The 18,971-nt window shown below is 34.5% G+C and overlaps 1 protein-coding gene across 1 annotated transcript in view; it reads left to right on the top strand.

Moving 5' to 3' along the window:
* Positions 1–10,405, top strand: part of DSG2 (desmoglein 2) — a 40,011-nt gene extending 29,606 nt beyond the window's left edge. The window contains exons 11-15 of the mRNA XM_051973767.1: positions 77–304; positions 1,969–2,196; positions 4,147–4,271; positions 4,614–4,970; positions 6,391–10,405. Of these exons, the coding sequence (XP_051829727.1) occupies positions 77–304; positions 1,969–2,196; positions 4,147–4,271; positions 4,614–4,970; positions 6,391–7,392 (1,940 nt within the window). The 3' untranslated portion in view covers positions 7,393–10,405. The remainder of the gene's footprint in view (positions 1–76; positions 305–1,968; positions 2,197–4,146; positions 4,272–4,613; positions 4,971–6,390) is intronic.
* Positions 10,406–18,971: the final 8,566 nt, after the last annotated feature.

Raw genomic sequence — 18,971 nt, 5'->3', positions numbered from 1 at the left:
TACAACATCAAATTGAAAAGAAAACTAATAACATGGACTTCTTTCAAGATTTTTAACAAATGCACTTTTTTTTCAGATTTTCCTAGACAGACAGCCACTGGTACCATTGAAATTGTGGTAAAAGATTTTAATGATAACTGTCCAGAGCTCATAAATCCAGTGCAAACTATCTGTGATGATACACACTATGTGAATGTTACTGCTAGGGATCTGGATGGTTATCCATATAGTTCTCCTTTCACCTTTGCTGTCATTGACCAACCACCTGGAATGGCAGAGAATTGGTACTTTGGACACCAAGAAGGTAGGCATAATTAGGAAAGTCCAGATCATTTTCATAATTACAGTTTCCTTTTTCATCTGTAGACTCATCTTTTTTTATTTCCTTAAATATTAGATTCTGCACACTAAAATCCATAGATGTATTTGGATATAGCTTTTCAGATGAATGAATAGCTTTTCTTTTGTAGCTGCAGAGAGTAGTCACATATGTCCCAGGCCTGTTATGAGAATAAAATGAGATAATTTCTGTAAATTGCTTTGCATACCTTAAAATCATTTATATAAATGCTAGTCATAATTAGTTGTTGGAAGGGTAGCTAAGTCTATTTCCAGGGTTGCTTTGAGGATAAACTGAGAAAATATTTATGCAAAAATTTGCAAACCTATACGTGCTATATAAATACTAGCTATTGTTAGTAGTAAGTGAGAAGAAGTAGGGGTTCTCACATCCTGATGATTGCCAGTTTCTTAGAGTTTCTGTTGAGTTACCTGTGTCTCAGTTGAGACTCAGAGTAGATATCAAAACTCAAAAATCACCTGCTCTTTCTAAGGCTTGAAAAAGTTTTAGGAATGCTTGATGGAAGGTATCAAAGTGTTCACTTTTTCTTAAATGTAATCAGAGACCAGGTGAGGAACTCAATTTGTCCTAGCTCTTGCATTGAAATTCATCTCAAGCATATAAAAATAATATGAAATAAAGAGGGAAATGTCATATGGCAAAACCTCATGGCAATTTTGTTAATGATAATGATAACATCTATATTAATAATGACCTATTATTGTTTGTTTATTATAAATCACATTTATTATGTAATTATCACAAACAATTCTATAAACATATTGTATTATAAAATTATATGGATTATTAAATATATTTGTTAATAATGTGATTATAACATCTATATTATAGTAAAATACATGCATCATATATACTATGTACTATAGCTGTCATAGAGATGTATAAATTTTTAGCTTGTGGTACTTAAAAGTCTAATAGAGAGAAAGCATAAACACAATAAGTAATAACCAACATTTAAATAGGACTGTGAAGTTTACAAAGATATTTTCATGCTTTATATCAGTTGATGTTTACTCCCCCCCAAAAAAAAAAAATCTATGAGAGGTACATGCTACAAGTTTTATTTTTCTTATCTCACAGATTAAGAATCTGAACCTCAGAAAGAATAAATGGCTTGCCCAAAATCCAGGGCTAATAACTGTCAAAGATGCAATTTAAATCTATATCTCTCTTGATGTCAAGTACCAGTACCAAGTACACTTGAAAGCATGAGAAAAATATAATGCTTTAGGAGTTCAGAAGACAGAATAGTAATTTCTAGTTGTGTAATCAGGGAAAGTATAATGGAAGAAGCATCATGAGAGAGTAGATGATAAGAGTAGAAAAAGAAACCAGGGTGTCAGTTTGTGGTAAATCCAATAGTTTCTTTTGTGAAAGCAGAAAGAATAATGGAATTGTCATTTTGCCCAGATAGCTAATTTTTGTCTTCAATGCTAGTTTGATCCTTCTGTACTAAATTATATGATTTATATGTAAAAACTTATTAAGGAAGCAAAGAAATAAAAATTTAATCTATGAACAGAACAGAATTTTTTAATGACTGGGGAAAATGCCCATTATTAAACGTTGTCTTTTCTCTTCTCCTTTCTCTACTTTGTACACCTCAGCTACAAGTGCATGGTTGATACCAAAAGAATTAAAAGTGGGAAGAACTGAAATCCACCTGTCAGTGAGTGATAATCAAGGATTAAACTGTCCTGAAAAGCAGATCCTTACATTGACCGTTTGCAGCTGTGTGAGTGGTAGTGGGTGCATTCAACCACTGGTTGATAGTTATGTAGGACTGGGATCTGGAGCAATTGGGCTCATGATTTTTGCACTTCTTCTGTTATTACGTAAGTATTAAAATAGCTTCTCTTTATTGACTTATCATATTTTAAGAACTTGACAGATAACTAGTAGTTTGAACACTGGATCAAACAGACAGCATCCTGAGTGCCTACTTATTCTGTTAGACTAAGACATTACCAAATTTTGATTCCAGTCTTTTTACTGATTACGATGGCTACCTGACATTATTAGAATATATGTTTCTACCTTTTGAAAAAAAAAATGATGAATCAGCCAATAGTGGGGTCGCTGTCTAGAACTAAGGGATTCAGAAATACCCATCTCTATCTTTGTCACAACTTCAGATTTGTTTGAATATGGTTAAGTCAAGTCAGTAATTCTTAAGACATTGATTTCTGCCTCTGTAAAATAGAAGGTCATTTTTCTTTCTTCATTGAGAACTCAAAAAAGATGGATATGACCGGAAACTGCCTAAAATTAAAAAATGCCTTATAGTGAAATTCTTTTGGTGCTTCTGAATTTGGATGGCGTTGAAGACAAGATATATCTTACACCAAATTTTACTCTCTAATGAAACATTATAATAAGTGTCAAATGAAACTTGCTTTGTTACTGTTGTTTGTTTGTTTTAAATTCAGAAGATTTCTTATGTTTTGAATACTCTTTTTTTTTTTTTTTAGAAAAATTTACCCATATAAGAGATCTACCTGGCAAGCTCTAAGACTTAGCAGTGAACCTTAAAATTGATTTGATTATTTAGATAATAGAAATTGATTATATTCAAATATTATAAGCTAGGACAGAAATTCTTGACCTAGGGTCTATGGCTTTTTAATCTATTTTGATAAAAATATTTAAGTATCACTAATTTCTTTTGGCCTTATATTCTTTATTTTATGCAATAAAAATTATTTTAAGAAAATGAATATAAGTTTGACTAGACTACCAAAAGGAGCTTCCCAAGACATAAAAAGTTAAGAACTCTGAGCCAGAGATTGAAAATAGGGGTGTCTTGTTGAGGAATTTGATATTCAGTTGTTTTTTAGTTATGTCTGATTCTTTGAAACCTCATTTGAAGTTTTCTTGGCTAATATACCAGAATTATTTGCCGGGGTTTTCATTTTACAAATGAAGAAACTGAGGCAAAGCTATTCAATTGCTAGTTTAAGTCACACAGTATCCAAAGCCAGATTTGAATTCAGGGAGAAGAATCTTCCTAATTCCAGGTCCCTTGCTGTCTGCACTGTGCCAACTAGTTAAGATTTATCATCTTGAAAATAGAAAAAAGACAGAAATATTCTATGATGGTTCCAGAATAAATGTCACTCCACTCCTTTAAAAGATATGGTGGTTTTAGAAAATCTCCATGGAACTAAAACTATCTACTTTTACCCTTTGAGACACTCTCATTATGCATCCAAAAGTGGTAGTATCAATAAGAATCTTTATGAACTTAGACTTAGAAACCTAGTTATTAACATTACCTGTGCTATATTGTATTTTTTATTTATTTTGTTAAGTTGTTTCTCAATTACCCTTTGATCTGATTAGGACAGCATCCAGGAGTGTTAAAGGCTCTATTGTAGCCAGATAGCTGTTTATTTGATACCTCTAAGAGTTCCTAGTCTTTGCTTGAGCTCACAACTGAACAAACTTACTAGAGGAGGGACAAGATGAAGAGGAAAAATTTATCCATGAAGTAGAATGTCAGAAATGGGGACAGTTTGGCTCAGTTGAAAGACTTGGATTTAGAACTGAATGCACCACTTTCCACTTGTGTGACCTTAAGGATGCCATTTCCTGTATGGCTCTCAATTTCCTCATCTGTAAAATGAAGGGATTGGACTAGATATCCTCCCTTCCTGCTCTCAAGATACTATCTAGCTATAGGGAGGAGTGAGTAATAAATTTATTTCTACACCTGAATTGAATGCACAATATTATTAGCATGTAGAAACTAACTTATCCTCTACTTAATTTTTCCTTCTCTGCAGTTATACCCTTGTTACTGCTTCTGTGCCACTGTGGGGGAGCAGGAGCCAAAGGCTTCACAGCCATACCTGGTACTGTAGAAATGCTTCATCCTTGGAACAATGAAGGAGCACCACCTGAAGATAAGGCATGTCTATTATTTAAAAAAAATTTTTAAATTATTTTTATTTTGAATTTCAGTTATATTGCAGAGCATTAGCCCAATGTTTTGGACTTGTAAAGAGCCATTACAGATAATTCTTGCATTGGGTTGGTACTCAAAGACTCCAGGAGACAGTATCATGTACATAATGAAGAAAAAGAGAATCAGTTCAAATTAAGCCCTGCTCCTCAGCAAGAAAGTACTCTATTACTTTTAGACACCATCACTCACTTATTCTGCCTATATCTCATAAGTGTCATAGTCTAAAAACCACATACAGATCTTCCACTCCTCCTAAATCTCTAATGTAATTTTTTGTTTTCATAGGTAGTGACATCTCTCATAACAACAGATCTTGCAGGAAATTCTGGAGCATCTGCTGGAGGAGGAAGTAGAACAGGAGTCTTGATAAGCAGTGAAACAACTAGAAGAGAAAGTAGCTCAGGTCATCGTACTATGACTGTGGTAGATGGAGGATGGGAAGAGCACAGAAGCCTTCTGACTGGTGGAATTAAAAGAACTGCAGGGATGACTGGAGCCAGGAGAGATGTCACAACTGTGGGAGCAGCTGCAGCCATGAGTGGTGCTACAATGATGGGGGCTTCTGGAGCCATGGGGACTATTGGATCCAGGACAAACACAGCTGCACTGAATGAAGAATTTCTGAGAAGCTACTTCATTGAGGTAAGGACCTGTTTGGGATCATTTGTATATGAGTGTGGCAAATTTTTAAGAATAATCAAAGCTTAAAATCAAAAACATTTATTAATTCATTTTTAAAGCAAATTTAGTAATAATGAGCAAAATTAAGTCCCAATCCTTTATGTTATATTGCTCTGAACTGAAATATTTGATTTTACAATTAACATCATAATATATAAAATATTAGAAAATATTCATGAGAAATTTAAGGAGAATAAAAAGGAGGGAGGGTATTATTACTACTATTTTTCCTTTTTTAATTAAGATGCTTTAATGCCACAAGTAGATGAGATTTGGTTCTTGGAAAGTTTTGTTGATTGGATTTTTTTATATGGCTTTTCCAAATACTCCTTCCTCTTGGTAGTTGAGAGTTATAGGCAGGGATGAGGACAGGTTGCTTTCAGGAGTTTGACATTCTTGAGAACAACATAGTGCTTTGGTTGAATTTATTGTCCTTCATTCTCAAAGAGGATCAAAATTGACATCACTGTGTTATATTCAAGTTACAGAGTGTCCAAGTGTAGCTGATCAGCCCAATACAAACTTGTAATGCTGTACTACAGGTTGGGCACAAATAATCCATAGGAACATTTGAGGTGGATTCTCTAATTTTGTTCATACTGTATGTCTTTTTTGAGCTACTTCAGTTCTGCTTTGCTCATAAAACACATCATCTTCTCTGATGAGGGCATGCCATGCTGGGTGGTCCAGTGCCAGTGTCTTCCACATCACACAATCAATTCCAAAGTTCTTAAGAGAGACCTTGAGAGTATCTGTGCATCACTTTTTCTGAGAGCAACTCTATTGGTCTGGTCACATTTTTCAAATGCCAAAAAGATTATTTGTATGGTTACCAAAAAGATTGTTTTACAGATAAGGCAAAACGTCCCAAAGTGGTCAGAAATAAAGCAATATAAGGACACTCTCAAGATTTGGTTGAGTTTATAGCCTTGGGAAAGAACCAGGAAGATGAGAAATAATTAAAAGAGGCCAAGAGATGATCCTCTAGTTCTTTTTACAAATTTAATTCTGCTCTACCATGTCTAAAGCATTATAAATTATAACAGTTCTCCTTTTTCTTCCTCAGATTTCTTTTTAATATTTCCTTCTTTGTATTACTCAAAGAGTAATGGATTGGTAAGGGAATGTTCATAGTTAGAAAGGAAGAGGGAAGAAAGTAAACCTACTATTTGCCAAGCAGTGTGCTAAGCCCTTTACATGTATTCTTGTTTGATTAAAAAAAATTTTTTTAAGAGAAAATAGGAGAGAAGCATTTATTTTTGTAGATTTTGGGGTCCTGCTTAATTTTTTTTTCTTTATTCTAAATTTTCACACATACAAGTTATTTGAAAATGACATTATTCCTAAACTATGTATGTTTTGATTCTCATTTTCTTTTTAGAAAGCTGCTTCCTATGCCGACAATGATGAAATTCAAACAGGGAAAGACTGTCTCCTACTTTATTCTCAGGAAGAAACTCAATCTTCTCATGATTCTGTTGGATGCTGCAGCTTCATTGAAGCAGAATGGGATGACCATTACCTGGATGATTTGGGAATTAAGTTCAAGACGCTAGCAGAAATATGCACAGGCCAAAAAATAGAGACAGAAAGCGAAACTGGCCTGAAATATGAACTTCCCGCTGAAGCTAGCATGAATGCAGTTTCACATTCAGTTTATGAGCAGAATACCCTTCAGGCAGAAAAGTCCCATTCCTCTTCTAGCATCAGCTTCCCAGCTCCCAAACCAATGAATGAATCCATTTCAGAGACCTTGACTCAGGAATTAGTCTCTGAAAGAACCTTATCTTCCAGACAGGGGTTGAAGGTGGCAAGAACCCTCCCTGATCCCTTGCCTACTGGAAATATTGTTATAACAGAGAGGTCCTACGGCACTGCCTCCACATTGCCCCCCAGTACTCTGATCCTTAGCTCCAAGCAGCCCCAGAGCCTTATGGTCACCGAGAGGGTCTATGCTCCCGCTTCTAGTTTGGTGGACACACAGTTTGTCCAGCATCATGCCGGTGAAGGCAGTGTAGTGGTCCAAGAACACATGATCCAACCTAATGGTGGTCTGGCTAATAGCCTAGGAAGCGTTCAGGATCTGTCCGATTCCCATTATGTTGTTGTGAGGGAGAGAGAAAGGTTCCTGGCCCCGAGCTCCAGCCTGCAGCCCATTCAGACAATCCCCAGTTTAGCAGTAGGACAGAATGTGACCGTTACAGAGAGAGTGCTCACCCCTGCCTCTAATCTGCAAGCCTCAAAGACTGTGGTTTCTGGATCTGGAACACTAGCCCCCTTGCAAAATTTAGATTTTCAAGAATCTGTTCCATCTAATTCTAGTGTAACCATATCTTCCAGCAGAGTCACCAAACATAGCACTGTCCAGCAGTCTTATTCATAAAATAATAATCAGCCCTCCACCTGCAGCTAGCAATTTTATTTTTTCAAAGTGCCTTACCACTGGGTGAGCCCTTTCTGCTCAGAGAAGTCTCCAGTCACTTATAACTGAGTCAGTGAGCAAAGGCCCGGACAGCCGGCCTCAGCAGTCTACTTGTGGGCCTGTGTGCAGAAATGATCTGCTGGGGTCGTGAAAACGATCACGTTAATTAAGTGGCCTAATAATTCATTTCAATTCCATTCAACAAGCATGTATTAAGTGCCTTTTCTGTGTCAAGGCATTGTACTGTGTACTGAGATACAAAAACAGGGGGGGAAAAAATAACCTTCTATGTTCTACTGAGGGCAGTAATATAATTATCACAAATAACATTTATATAGGGTTTACTGTGCACCTGGAACTGGGCTAAGTATAATCTCATTTGCTCTTTACAATCATCCTGGGAGTTAAATGCTACTATTTCCATTCCCATTTAAAGATGAGTACACTGAGGCAAACAGGTTAAGTAATTTTCTCCAGGTCACACAGTTATTAAGTGCCTCAAGTTGTATTTGAATTAAGGTTTTCCTCATTCCAGATTTGGATCTTTCTGAGCCACCTGGCTACCAATAGACAAAATAATTGGAGGGATATTGATCAACTACTAATTATGAATAACATATAAAATTCACCTCTGATTCAGCAAATATGAAATACCTAACGTATTGGTCTAGAGAAAGGAGATTTGTAGTCCATTTAGTTCCCACAAACATATCTATTTTACAAATCAGGAAACTGGCCCAGAGAAACCTTAAGTGAATTGTCATGATCTACACAGATAGCAATCAATGGAGAGGGTATTTGAACCAGAAGTTTGTCACTTTTTTCATTAAGTGTTTAAGATACCAGGGCAGGCCCTGGAGATACAAAAGTGAAATAAAATATGACATTCCTCCCTTCCTCCCCCCCAACTTCAAGGAGGAAAATACCTGCGAGAGAACATTGTTGAAAGTAGAGTTAGGAAGTTATCCAAGTTGGATGAGCTTCTGTTGCCTTATGCCCCTTTTCTTATCCCCACAAGCTCTTTGGAGGCCTCATGTCTTATACTGTGCTATCTACAATAACCAATTTCCTCAGAGACTCCTAATTCAACCTTATCTTGTTCTCCCAAGTCTGCCATTGTACTTACCCAAAGATTCTGATCCATCTGTGAGATTAACTCATTTGGAGGGCTTTATCTGACCACACTGGTTTTCATTTTCACAGAAAATACTACACTTTTTCTTTTCTTCCTTTTCATTAAAAATATATACTTAAAACCCAAGTGCTTAATCCTAGCCATTCTTTCTTTAAGTTAATTTCAATTACTTTTCCTGTAGCATGAAAAGAAGTATATAGGATAGTTCTTTTTTAAATTAGACAATTAAGACCCAATATAGCTAAGCCAATAGACCTATATCAGAGTTATTTTCCTACAAACAACCCCTTCCTCTGACTTCTCCAAATACTGCCAATGATATATAGAACTTGCCTTCCAGATCCAATGGCAAATTCCAGTGAAATTTGAGAGATCCTGTCTGAAATTAAAGCTTTGGCTTGAAGGAATCTGACTTATACTTACATCCTGGGAACTTTAAGTTACACATTTGCACTTTCCCCTTTTAAAATTACTTTGGTCTTAATTAGGTCACATTTTTTACTTTGCTTGATGTTAAAATTCAGTTTTTTCTTTCTTAATTTTTGAAGACTTCCTTGCCAAAGAAAACTTAGTTAAGTTGATTTAATTCCAGATAAATGTATTAAGTGCTTAATATGTGTACTTAATGTCAATACTATATTGATAATATATATGTTTCAGAATACATTTCTTGCACAGAAAATATTTTGGTAACTTATAATAGAACTTTAAAGAATTTGTGGTGATAGGACTTTGTAGGTATTTTTCTGAAAAAATAACTTTTTAAATTCCCAATTATATTTTTTGATATTTATTTACTTAATCCAAGTGATTTTCCTGATACCTGTCATCTAGAGAATTCAATAGACTTTAAACATTTCTCACTTCTATTAGCTAGATAAAAGTTGATTTATTTTAGCTTTGATTTGCCACCTCACTCCTGTGCAGTAAAATGGGTATGAATGATTTGCCTACCATGACTAAGGCACAGAAATGTCCCAAATCTAAAAAAATTGAAATTTTCCCTATAAATGAAAAAAAAATCTATCATATCATAAAATTCCTTCCTACTTCTTTTTTTTAAGTGATCTCATATTATAGGACTTTAGAACAAGAAGATTTTCTAATCCAAACTCCTCATGTTAACAGATGAGGAACTGGAGGCCTTGTTATGTGATTTGCCCAAGATCATACAAATAGTAAGAGCCAAGATTCAAACACAGGTCTTTATGACTTCTAATGCTGTGCTTTCCATATTATGGTAGATATATTGTTTTTCCTCTCATTTGTAGCTTTACCATTTTTGTGAGCATTCAAGTCCACTGATATGGACTGTAATTCCTCCAGTCCTTAGTGGACAAGTCTATGAATTGCTGTGGCCAAAACTATTTAACTTTTGGTATCCTCACCAGACTTACATAGGTTGGTCCTTGGATGAAACTTGGTCTGATTTCATACCCTGAACTAACACTTCCAGCTTAGAATGGATTCAGCCAGTGTTTGCATTCTGTTGGTAAAGCCTTTGAGAATAATTGGACACTTCCATATCCCAGTGAAACATTAGCATCCTTAATGGAATTTTACCAAAACTCGAACAAAAATAAATTGTGTATGAAATTAGAAATGTAAGGAAAGAGGAGAAAAATTAAGTGGAACTTGAGAATTAAAAGGGCAAAATATTAAAACTATAAAAATTTGAATAATGTATATTGTATGTATTTAGTATCACACTGAAATAATCTTTTTGTTGATGTTCCTGAGGGGATTGCTAGTTAGTTTTTACATTGTTCTTTCACATAATTGCTTTTCTATGTATTGTCATGAAAATTTTAAATAAAAAGAGTGTGGCATTGTCCCTTTCCCATGTTTTTCATTGCTCTATGATATTTTAATGAATGTTTGAGTTTCAAGTGCCAGATAAAAGACAAAGGTGAATTAGGCTTTTTCTGCATAAGTTCAATTTGGGTTGCTATTTAGCATCTTTGGGAGATCATTGTTCCAAGATTTTACAGTTAAAATTCCCTCTTTGTATAGGTAGGAATGGGGAACTGGGGAAACCTGTTGAACTTGGCCAGGAAAGGTTGGAATCTCTCACAAAATAAATGAAATTATTGTACAAATAAGGAAATGCTTTGAAGGAAACTATTAGGCAGAGAGAAGATATCATTGAAGGTCAGGCTATTAATATGTTACTGCATTCATGTGGTCTCCTTAACAATGCTTTCAACTGACATGTTGTGACATTTTTGCTCCACATACATATACCAGGTTACTGCATTAAAATGCATAGAACTTTACATATAACTAAAATCTTTCTCAAAAAAAAAAAACCTTATTTTTAATTGAATATTTTAAATTTTTTATATTACATGTTATACCAGTGCATTAGCATGAATAGAACTTACCAGATAATTAAAAGTCCTTTCTAAAAAACAAAATATTTATGTTTTAAACCATTTTGAAGTAAATCTTTTAAATTAAAACTTTATTGCACATTTCCTAGCTTTTTAAGTATATAATTGAATGTTACTTAACCTCAAATGTTGCAAGGACTACAATAAAAAAGGCATACAAGTGGATTATTGAGGCACCTACACATTGGTCCACTCATCCTGAAAAGCAATTTGGAACCATTCCCCCTACATTATGCTTAACTTTTGTCCTCTACTCCAGGGAAATTAAGGAAGAAGACTCATCCATATAAGATTGTTTGTAGCCATTTTTTTCCCAGTAGCATAGAAAATAGACAGAAGAGGTTCTCCTTTTGGGGAATTCAGCTGTCCAAATTATGATTTGTCAATGTAATGGAATATATTACACAGTAAGAAATAATTAGATGAATAGTTTGAGAGAAATCTGGGAAGACCTCTATGTATTGATACAAAGTGAAATGACTGGAACCATAAGAATATTTTTTATAATAACAAAACTAAGAAGGTTTCTAAAGTTAGGTGATTTCATGTAAGAAGGTTTTTTTATTTTTTTTTATTTTTTTTTTAATTTTCTTGATAGTAAGCAATCTGAGATAATACATAGAGATCCTAAGAATAGTAAAGATTTGGTTCAATCCTGCATCTGACATGACCCCAGACAAGTCATTTAATCTCTCAGTGCCCAAAGCAACTATTTAAAACTATAAAATACAGATCAGGTGCAGATTTTTATCAATAGAGGGAGTTACTTCATCTAGACTTGCTAATACCAATGAAATCACAGATTAGTTCTACCCTCTAAAAATATACTACATAGCCCAAATTTAAGATTTGTTAAAGCTATAGTTTTTTAACTATATGGGCGCTCAAAACTGAATGTGGGGATCAGAAACATAATTTATTATCAGCAATTTTTTTTTATTTTTATACTCCTAGGAAACTAGGAAACTATATAAAACTCCTGGGAAAACTAGGAAACTATATGGCAAAAGCTAGGTATAGACCAAAATAAGGTCAAAATGGGTATGTGAGTTAGATATCAAGCATGACACCATACGCAAATTAGAAGAACAAAGAATAGCCTATTTGTCAGGTTTATGGAGAAGGGAATTATTCATGACCAAATAAGATATAGGGAGCATATGAAATGTAAAATAGATAATTTTGATTATATTAAATTAAAAAGGTTTTTGCACAAAGCCAAGATTAGAAGAAAAATCAGAAAGCTGGAAAACACTCTTTATAGCAAGTATCTTATTTCTCAAAGATATAGAGAAGTGAGTCAAATTGAGAAGAATATAAGCTACTTCCAATTGATAAATGGTCAAAGGATAAAAACAAGCACTTTTTAGATGAAAAAAAAAAGCTTTCTATAGTCATATGAAGAAGTGCTCTAAATCACTTTTGATTAGAGAGACGCAAATTTAAAAAAACTGAGGTACTCACCTCACATCTGTCAGATTGGCTAATATGACCAAAAAATGATAGATGTTGGAGAGCATGTGGGAAAATTGGGATACTAATGCACTATTAATAGAGCTGTGAACTGATTCAACCATTCTGGAGAATAATGTGGAACTATGCCCAAAGGGCAACCAAACTGTGTATGTCTTTTGATCCAGCAATATCATTATTAGTTTTGTCTTCCAAGGAGATCATAAAAAAGTATAATATTCCTTTTGGGGAATCAAAATATTATAAAATGAGTATATGCCATTGGGAAATAGCTAAACAAGTTGTGGTATATGAATGTTATAGAATACTAATGGGCAATAAAAACTTTTTGAGTAAGCAGTTGTACAAACTGATACAAAATGAAATGAGCAGAACTAGGAGAACATTGTGCCCAGTATCAACAATATTATGTGATAATCAGCTATGAATGATTTAGCTCATAAAGGAAAATGCTATTTGCATCCAGATAAATAACTGCTGGGCTCTAGATGCAGATCAAAGCATATTTTGCTCTGTTTCTTCTTTTATAACTATGACTTAAATAGAAAAGTGTTTAGATGATATATAAAACTGCTTTGCAAAAAAGAAGAAAGAGGAAGTGAGAAAGATTTGGAACTTAAAATCTTGTAAAAATGAATGCTAAACATTGTCTTTATATATAATTGGGGGGAAATACTAAAAATTAAAATAAAAACAACTCCAAGAAGAAAAAAAAGAAAAATGTTCACAATATTCCTTGGATTACAAGTGAGAATGCAGCCTTAGTCATATAATTTCACCAATAGTTGGCTGTAAGATGAAACAATGATTCCAATCCTATAAAATCCACCTCCTATTGGAGATGGAAAGGAGACTGTATGGAAAAGATCTTGTGAAAATACAAGTGACAAATCTTGAAGGAAGTCAGATATTCTAAGAGATTGGGCCCAGAAGAGAATATATTCTGAGCATGAGCAGATGGAATATTGTATGCAAGAAGGCCCATTTGGATGGGAATGGATAGTGTGGAGTCCCAATAAGACTAGAAAGGAAAGAGCCCAGGAAATTGATAGTGAAGAATAAAATATAGTTGAATTGATTAATTCTATAGTCACTAAATATTAAGGGAAGAAAATAAGAGCAAAGTAGAAGAAATGGGCTGGGAGAACTGGAAAGGACAGATATTGTAGATCTCTATCGATGGGAACAATAAATAACAGATTTAAGAAGTGGATAAATAAGAGATTATGATTAAAGAGAATTTTAGAGTTCAAAATCACAAACTTATGAGTAATAACAGTGAATAACTTCTTTGTGAATAACTAAGGTACAATGAAGGTATAGATCATGGAATTTGAGATTGATGAACTAGGAGGTCAGAGTGTTTGAGGAGATTTCAACATGTACATTGAAATGCCCAACTACTACAATTAGAACTATACCTCAGATAGATCAAAGAAAGAGGTCAATTTCCCATATGCACAAAAGTGTTTATAATATCTGTTTTTGTGGTGGTAAAGAGGTGAAAACTAAGGGAATGCCCATCAACTGGAGAATAGTTGAGCAAATTATAGTATATGAATGTAGAGAAATACTGCTGTGCTATAAGAAACACAGAGGAGAGTTTTAGAGAAACCTGGGAATATTTGCATAAAATGAAGCAGAGGGAAATGAACAGAGCCGGGGAATAATTTATGCAATAGAAATAACTGCAAAAAAAAAAAAAAAAAAAAAAACACTTTAAAAGATGCAAGAACTTCAATCACTCAATGACCAATCATGATTCCAGAGACTCCATGATGATTCCATGATGGAGCATGCTACCCACCTCTGACAGAAGGAGCCGGGGGAAGTCAACCTAAGTCCATTAGAATTTATTATGTGCTTATTATGTACCAAGTATTATGCGAACAGCTGGGGATACAAATACAAGCTAAAGGAAAGAAAGACTTCTCCTCACGAAGGTTAAGACAACCCATAAAAGGGAACTGAAAAGCAAAAAAAGAGAGAAAAAACAGATATCTGTGAAGGAGAAGGATAGTAAAGTCCAGAGTTAGAAGTAGAAATTAAAGATGATAGTCTTATGCCCTTTTTCAAAACAGAGATTCTAAGAGGAATTTAATAGTGGTAGAGGGAATGGAAGGGATAAGGAATTGTTCCAAGATAAGAAGGCCACAGGGATAAAGGAAACATTCAGGGTGAGAGAGTGCAAGAATTTGTTCTGCATAATTAAGCAAATTTGTCACAAAGATTTTGATTTACTATTTTTCTCAAAATGGGGAGAAATAAAAAGGAAAAGAGAAAAGAAATTTTTGTTCACTGGAAAATTAATTTTTTTTAAAATTCTCTAAACAAGAAAGAAAGGATTGAGGAGGCAAGAATGAATATAAACCAGGTAATAAATCCTAGGGGAAGGAGGAAGAGAAGCCTGAAGGTCAGTAAATCAGGACAACAAAGATTTGGAACAGATGGCATAGATAAATGTAGCAAATGTCAAAGGGGAGAAGCAGAGGACAGATTTGAAAATGGCAGTGGGGAGTAAGGAGTATGTCATCTCCTTCTGACTCAGGGTATCAGGGGACATTAAGGAAGTAGCAACCAGCACTGGAGAAGGCATCTAGGACTATTACATTTTCTGGATGAAGTCAGATTTCCATAAGCACAAGAATATGGAAAGAAGGTGAAAAGAAAGGACCCAGTGAATCAGAAGGGCAGGTGAAAAAAGAAATGGTGTGAAGTAATAGGACTGAGCTGGATGGAGACAAGAACAGGAAGAGGTTTCAGGGGAAATTTTTCCCTGAGATTTAGCTACTCTGAATAGCCATGATCAGGGAATTAAGACAAAGACATTGGCTAGCAAAAATGCTGGGTGTTTGGATCCTTTCAGATTTCTGCCATGCTGTAGGGAGGTGTTAAGGTAAGTCACAATATTATGGATTTGGATCTTCAAGGGAATGCAGAGATCATCTGGCCAAATGTCCTTTTTAACAAATGAGAAAACTGATATCCACCGAATTCAAAGTATTTGCCCAACGTTCCATAGGGAATGAGTAGCAGAGCCAGTTTTGAATCCAGGTGCTCTGATCCTAAATCCAGTACTTTTTTACTTTCTCTAAATCCTGAAGAACTAGGAATTCTATTGGCAGGAAATTTATGGCAAATGTCTGTCTACCAAGAACTAAACTAATTGTATAGATGGTGCCTCCTTAAGGTTTAAATCACAAGGAAGCAGAGAGTCAAGAAACAGATCCGTGTCAGGACCAGTGACCAAGACTTTGGTCACTTTCAAATTTAGACTGGTGAATGGGACCATTTAGGGGTGAAACTAAGCTTTTGATTAAAGTCCCAGTGTTTCCATCTTTAGTTATAATAAAAGACATGAATGGACAGAGTCGGACTTTTGCCTGATAATCCTAATCCTTCTAATTCCAGGATCGATACTTGAGTTCAAATTCAAGTTCCACATTAAGACTTTGTTCAAACTGCTGGCTGGCACACATGTATAAGCATATAAAAATATTTTTGACACCATTATTCTGGTGATGCTATGGTTTCAACTCATAAGACATCAAATTCTCTGAAGAATTAAAATTACAAGTGGACCAATGGGGAAGTGGAGCGATGCATGAGAAATATAAACAGGCTACAGAATATCACCAAATGATTCATGTGCAAAAAAAAAAATACTAGAAGAGAGATCACTCAGGAAATGCATCATCTCTCTGCCTCTGCACCTGCAAAAAACTAGCAACATAGACTAAGATCAGTTTTGCAATCACAGTTAACATTATCCGCCTCCTTGGATACCTCTAAGATGCAGAATTGAGAATGGAGAATATGAAACACTTTCATGCTTCCTCTGTCCATGACCCCATGATGAAGAATAAAATACCGCCAGACCCTTGCAGGAAAATCCAAGCAAGATGCTCAGAATGACCCTTTAGTGTCATCTACTTTATGACCACCAGATGGCACTCAAATCACAATCCAGAAAACAAGGTCAAATGACATAATTTCCATTAGATTAAACGTCTAATTTACCAAATATTACCATCCTAGGGAAATACACAAGATGTGGTCATCTTCAGCGAATTATGCTCCTCACTCACTGGGTCTCTCATCCTAAATAACTGTCAAGGAAATAAGCCCTATATTGCAAGAATCTAATAAAACTTGTTCTGCTCCATTAACGAAGAAAGGGTCTGACTTATGAGGTCAGCTGACACTCAATAGCTGGTAAAAAAAAAACGCTGAACGTTGGGAGAAAACTTAGAAGTGGGAAGATCTTGACTTTTTCCAATATATTCATTCATTCATTTAATATTTACTGTGTACAAATATGACCACTAGGTGGCGCCATAGTGCAGCGTGTCGGAACTGAACTCAGGAATAATATTCCTGAGTTCAGATCTGGTCTTAGTAGCAATCTGACCCAGGTAAAGTCACTTAATCTTACTTGCCTCAGTTTCCTCATCTGTAAAATGAGCTGGAGAAGGAAATGACAAAACATTTCAGTATCCTTGCCAAGAGAACTCTGAAAAAGGTTACTATGAGTTATTCAACGACTGAAATAATGGAACAACAAATGTCCAAATAACATTTTTAAAAGTGCAGAGAATACAAAATTCTTGTGGGATCATTGTTTATTGTAAAAGAATATTTGATTCCTTAAAGCCACACATACCTCAAAAGCATTTTTCCAAATTTTATATATGCATGTGTAAAGTCATAAAAAATAATAATACTGGGCACTGTGCGACACATTTTACAATTATTATCTTATTTGATCTTCACAACATCCTTGTGAGGTGGGGGGTATTTATTATTGCCATTTTAGGAGGAAATGAAGCACACAGGTTAGGGTGTGATTATACAACTAATAAAGGTCTGAAGGCAGATTTTAATTAGGTCTACTTGACTTTAGACCTGGTGCTCTATTCATCTGGCTTTTCAGTTCCTTAAAAGAGGCAATAATAGAAGTTATTTTGTTTTATGTTTCTTTGAATATTAATATCGACGTATGAGCTAGAAAACATAGAACACTGTTTTTATTTTTGTTTTGTTTTTAATAACACCACCTTCACAGCCACTTTGTGAAGATTTTCCTATTATTCCCCATTATGCAGATGAAAAAACTGAGGCTGAGAGAGTATAAATGATTAGCCTCTGGTCACTCTGACATTAAGTATCTCAAATAAATCTGAATTCAGGTCTTTCTGATTCCAGGGTTAATGCTTTGGCCATTATTAGCTACCTTATAGGAATATATATAGCTCCAAGACTAAATAGAAGAAAAAGTACTTACAATGGTGAAATACTTCAAACGCTATTGTCAGAAGGATATACTAATTGATTTATATCAAGCCCAAAAACATTGTGAAAAATATATTACTATTAAGATGGAAAAATCAAGCTGATGAAAAGTATCTATTGTCCAGACATATACAGTTGGATACAGTTGGATACATAACCAAATGAGTTGATCCATCATTATATATATATATAGTATCTTAACAAATACTACAAATGGACAATAAGTTGAACCCAGAATGGAACTGAAGTAGAGCAGGTTGCTTTGCCTTTGTGAAAATAAATGATGCATTTATTAATCCCACACTTCTCCCTGAAACAAAGATTCACCTTTTTGAACAATGATGTTCTTTTGCTGATATTATATGCCTATGAATCATAAAAACCGCATTTTCTAAAGATGTAAAACACATACAAATAAGCTATATCAAATTGCTTGCCTTCTCATTGAGGAAGTAAAGGAGAAAGGAAGGGAGAGAATTTGAAACTCAAAATCTTTAAAAAGAAATGCTAAAATTGTTTACATGTAATTGAAAAACAATTTTTGAGAAAAGCATACAGATATAATTTTAACCAAAGAGCAGTTATTTATAATAGCAAAGTAACTGGGAGGGAACTTATAAACCATATAATCTTATTTTGTCATTTTTAGAATAGAAAATTGAAATGTTTGTTTATTGTCACTCAATAACTAGTTGAACAAGGATTTGAACCCTGATTCTCTACTTCATTCTAATGATTTTTTCCCTTACATTGGTTTACACATTTTCTAGTATTTTACTGATGAAAGTCAATGTAATAGAAAAACCAAATAACACTTAGTTATTGACTTAAGAAAGCCCTTGCTATAATTCATATGTGTTATCTAAGAAATAGAGGGAGGTTTGTTAACTTTTTCCCATTAACTCAGTAAATTTATCAGATTGTCATGTTGGGAATCAGAGAGCTCCTATCCATAAGACAATGAGGTAATAAAACAGGAAGATATGGAGACAGAAAAGAAAAGGTGAGCAGCATCCCAGCTCTCTGAGGATGGGATGGAGTAAGAAGATAGGAAAAGGAACTTGCTAACTGGTCACAACAATGATATTTGCTAGCCTAACAATCAAAGTAGTCTAGTATTTGATAAACCCAAAGACCCCAAATACTAGGATGAGGACTCGGTTTTTGACAAAATTGTTGAGAAAACTAAAAAGCATTTGACAGAAACTAGATATAAATAAGTGTCATAGTTATAAATTGTCTGCAAT

This window comes from Antechinus flavipes, chromosome 1 (assembly GCF_016432865.1).
Source record: "Antechinus flavipes isolate AdamAnt ecotype Samford, QLD, Australia chromosome 1, AdamAnt_v2, whole genome shotgun sequence".
Lineage (NCBI taxonomy): Eukaryota > Metazoa > Chordata > Mammalia > Dasyuromorphia > Dasyuridae > Antechinus > Antechinus flavipes.
The sequence above is the reverse complement of the archived record's forward strand: the minus strand, read 5'-3'. Positions and strand labels throughout refer to the sequence as shown.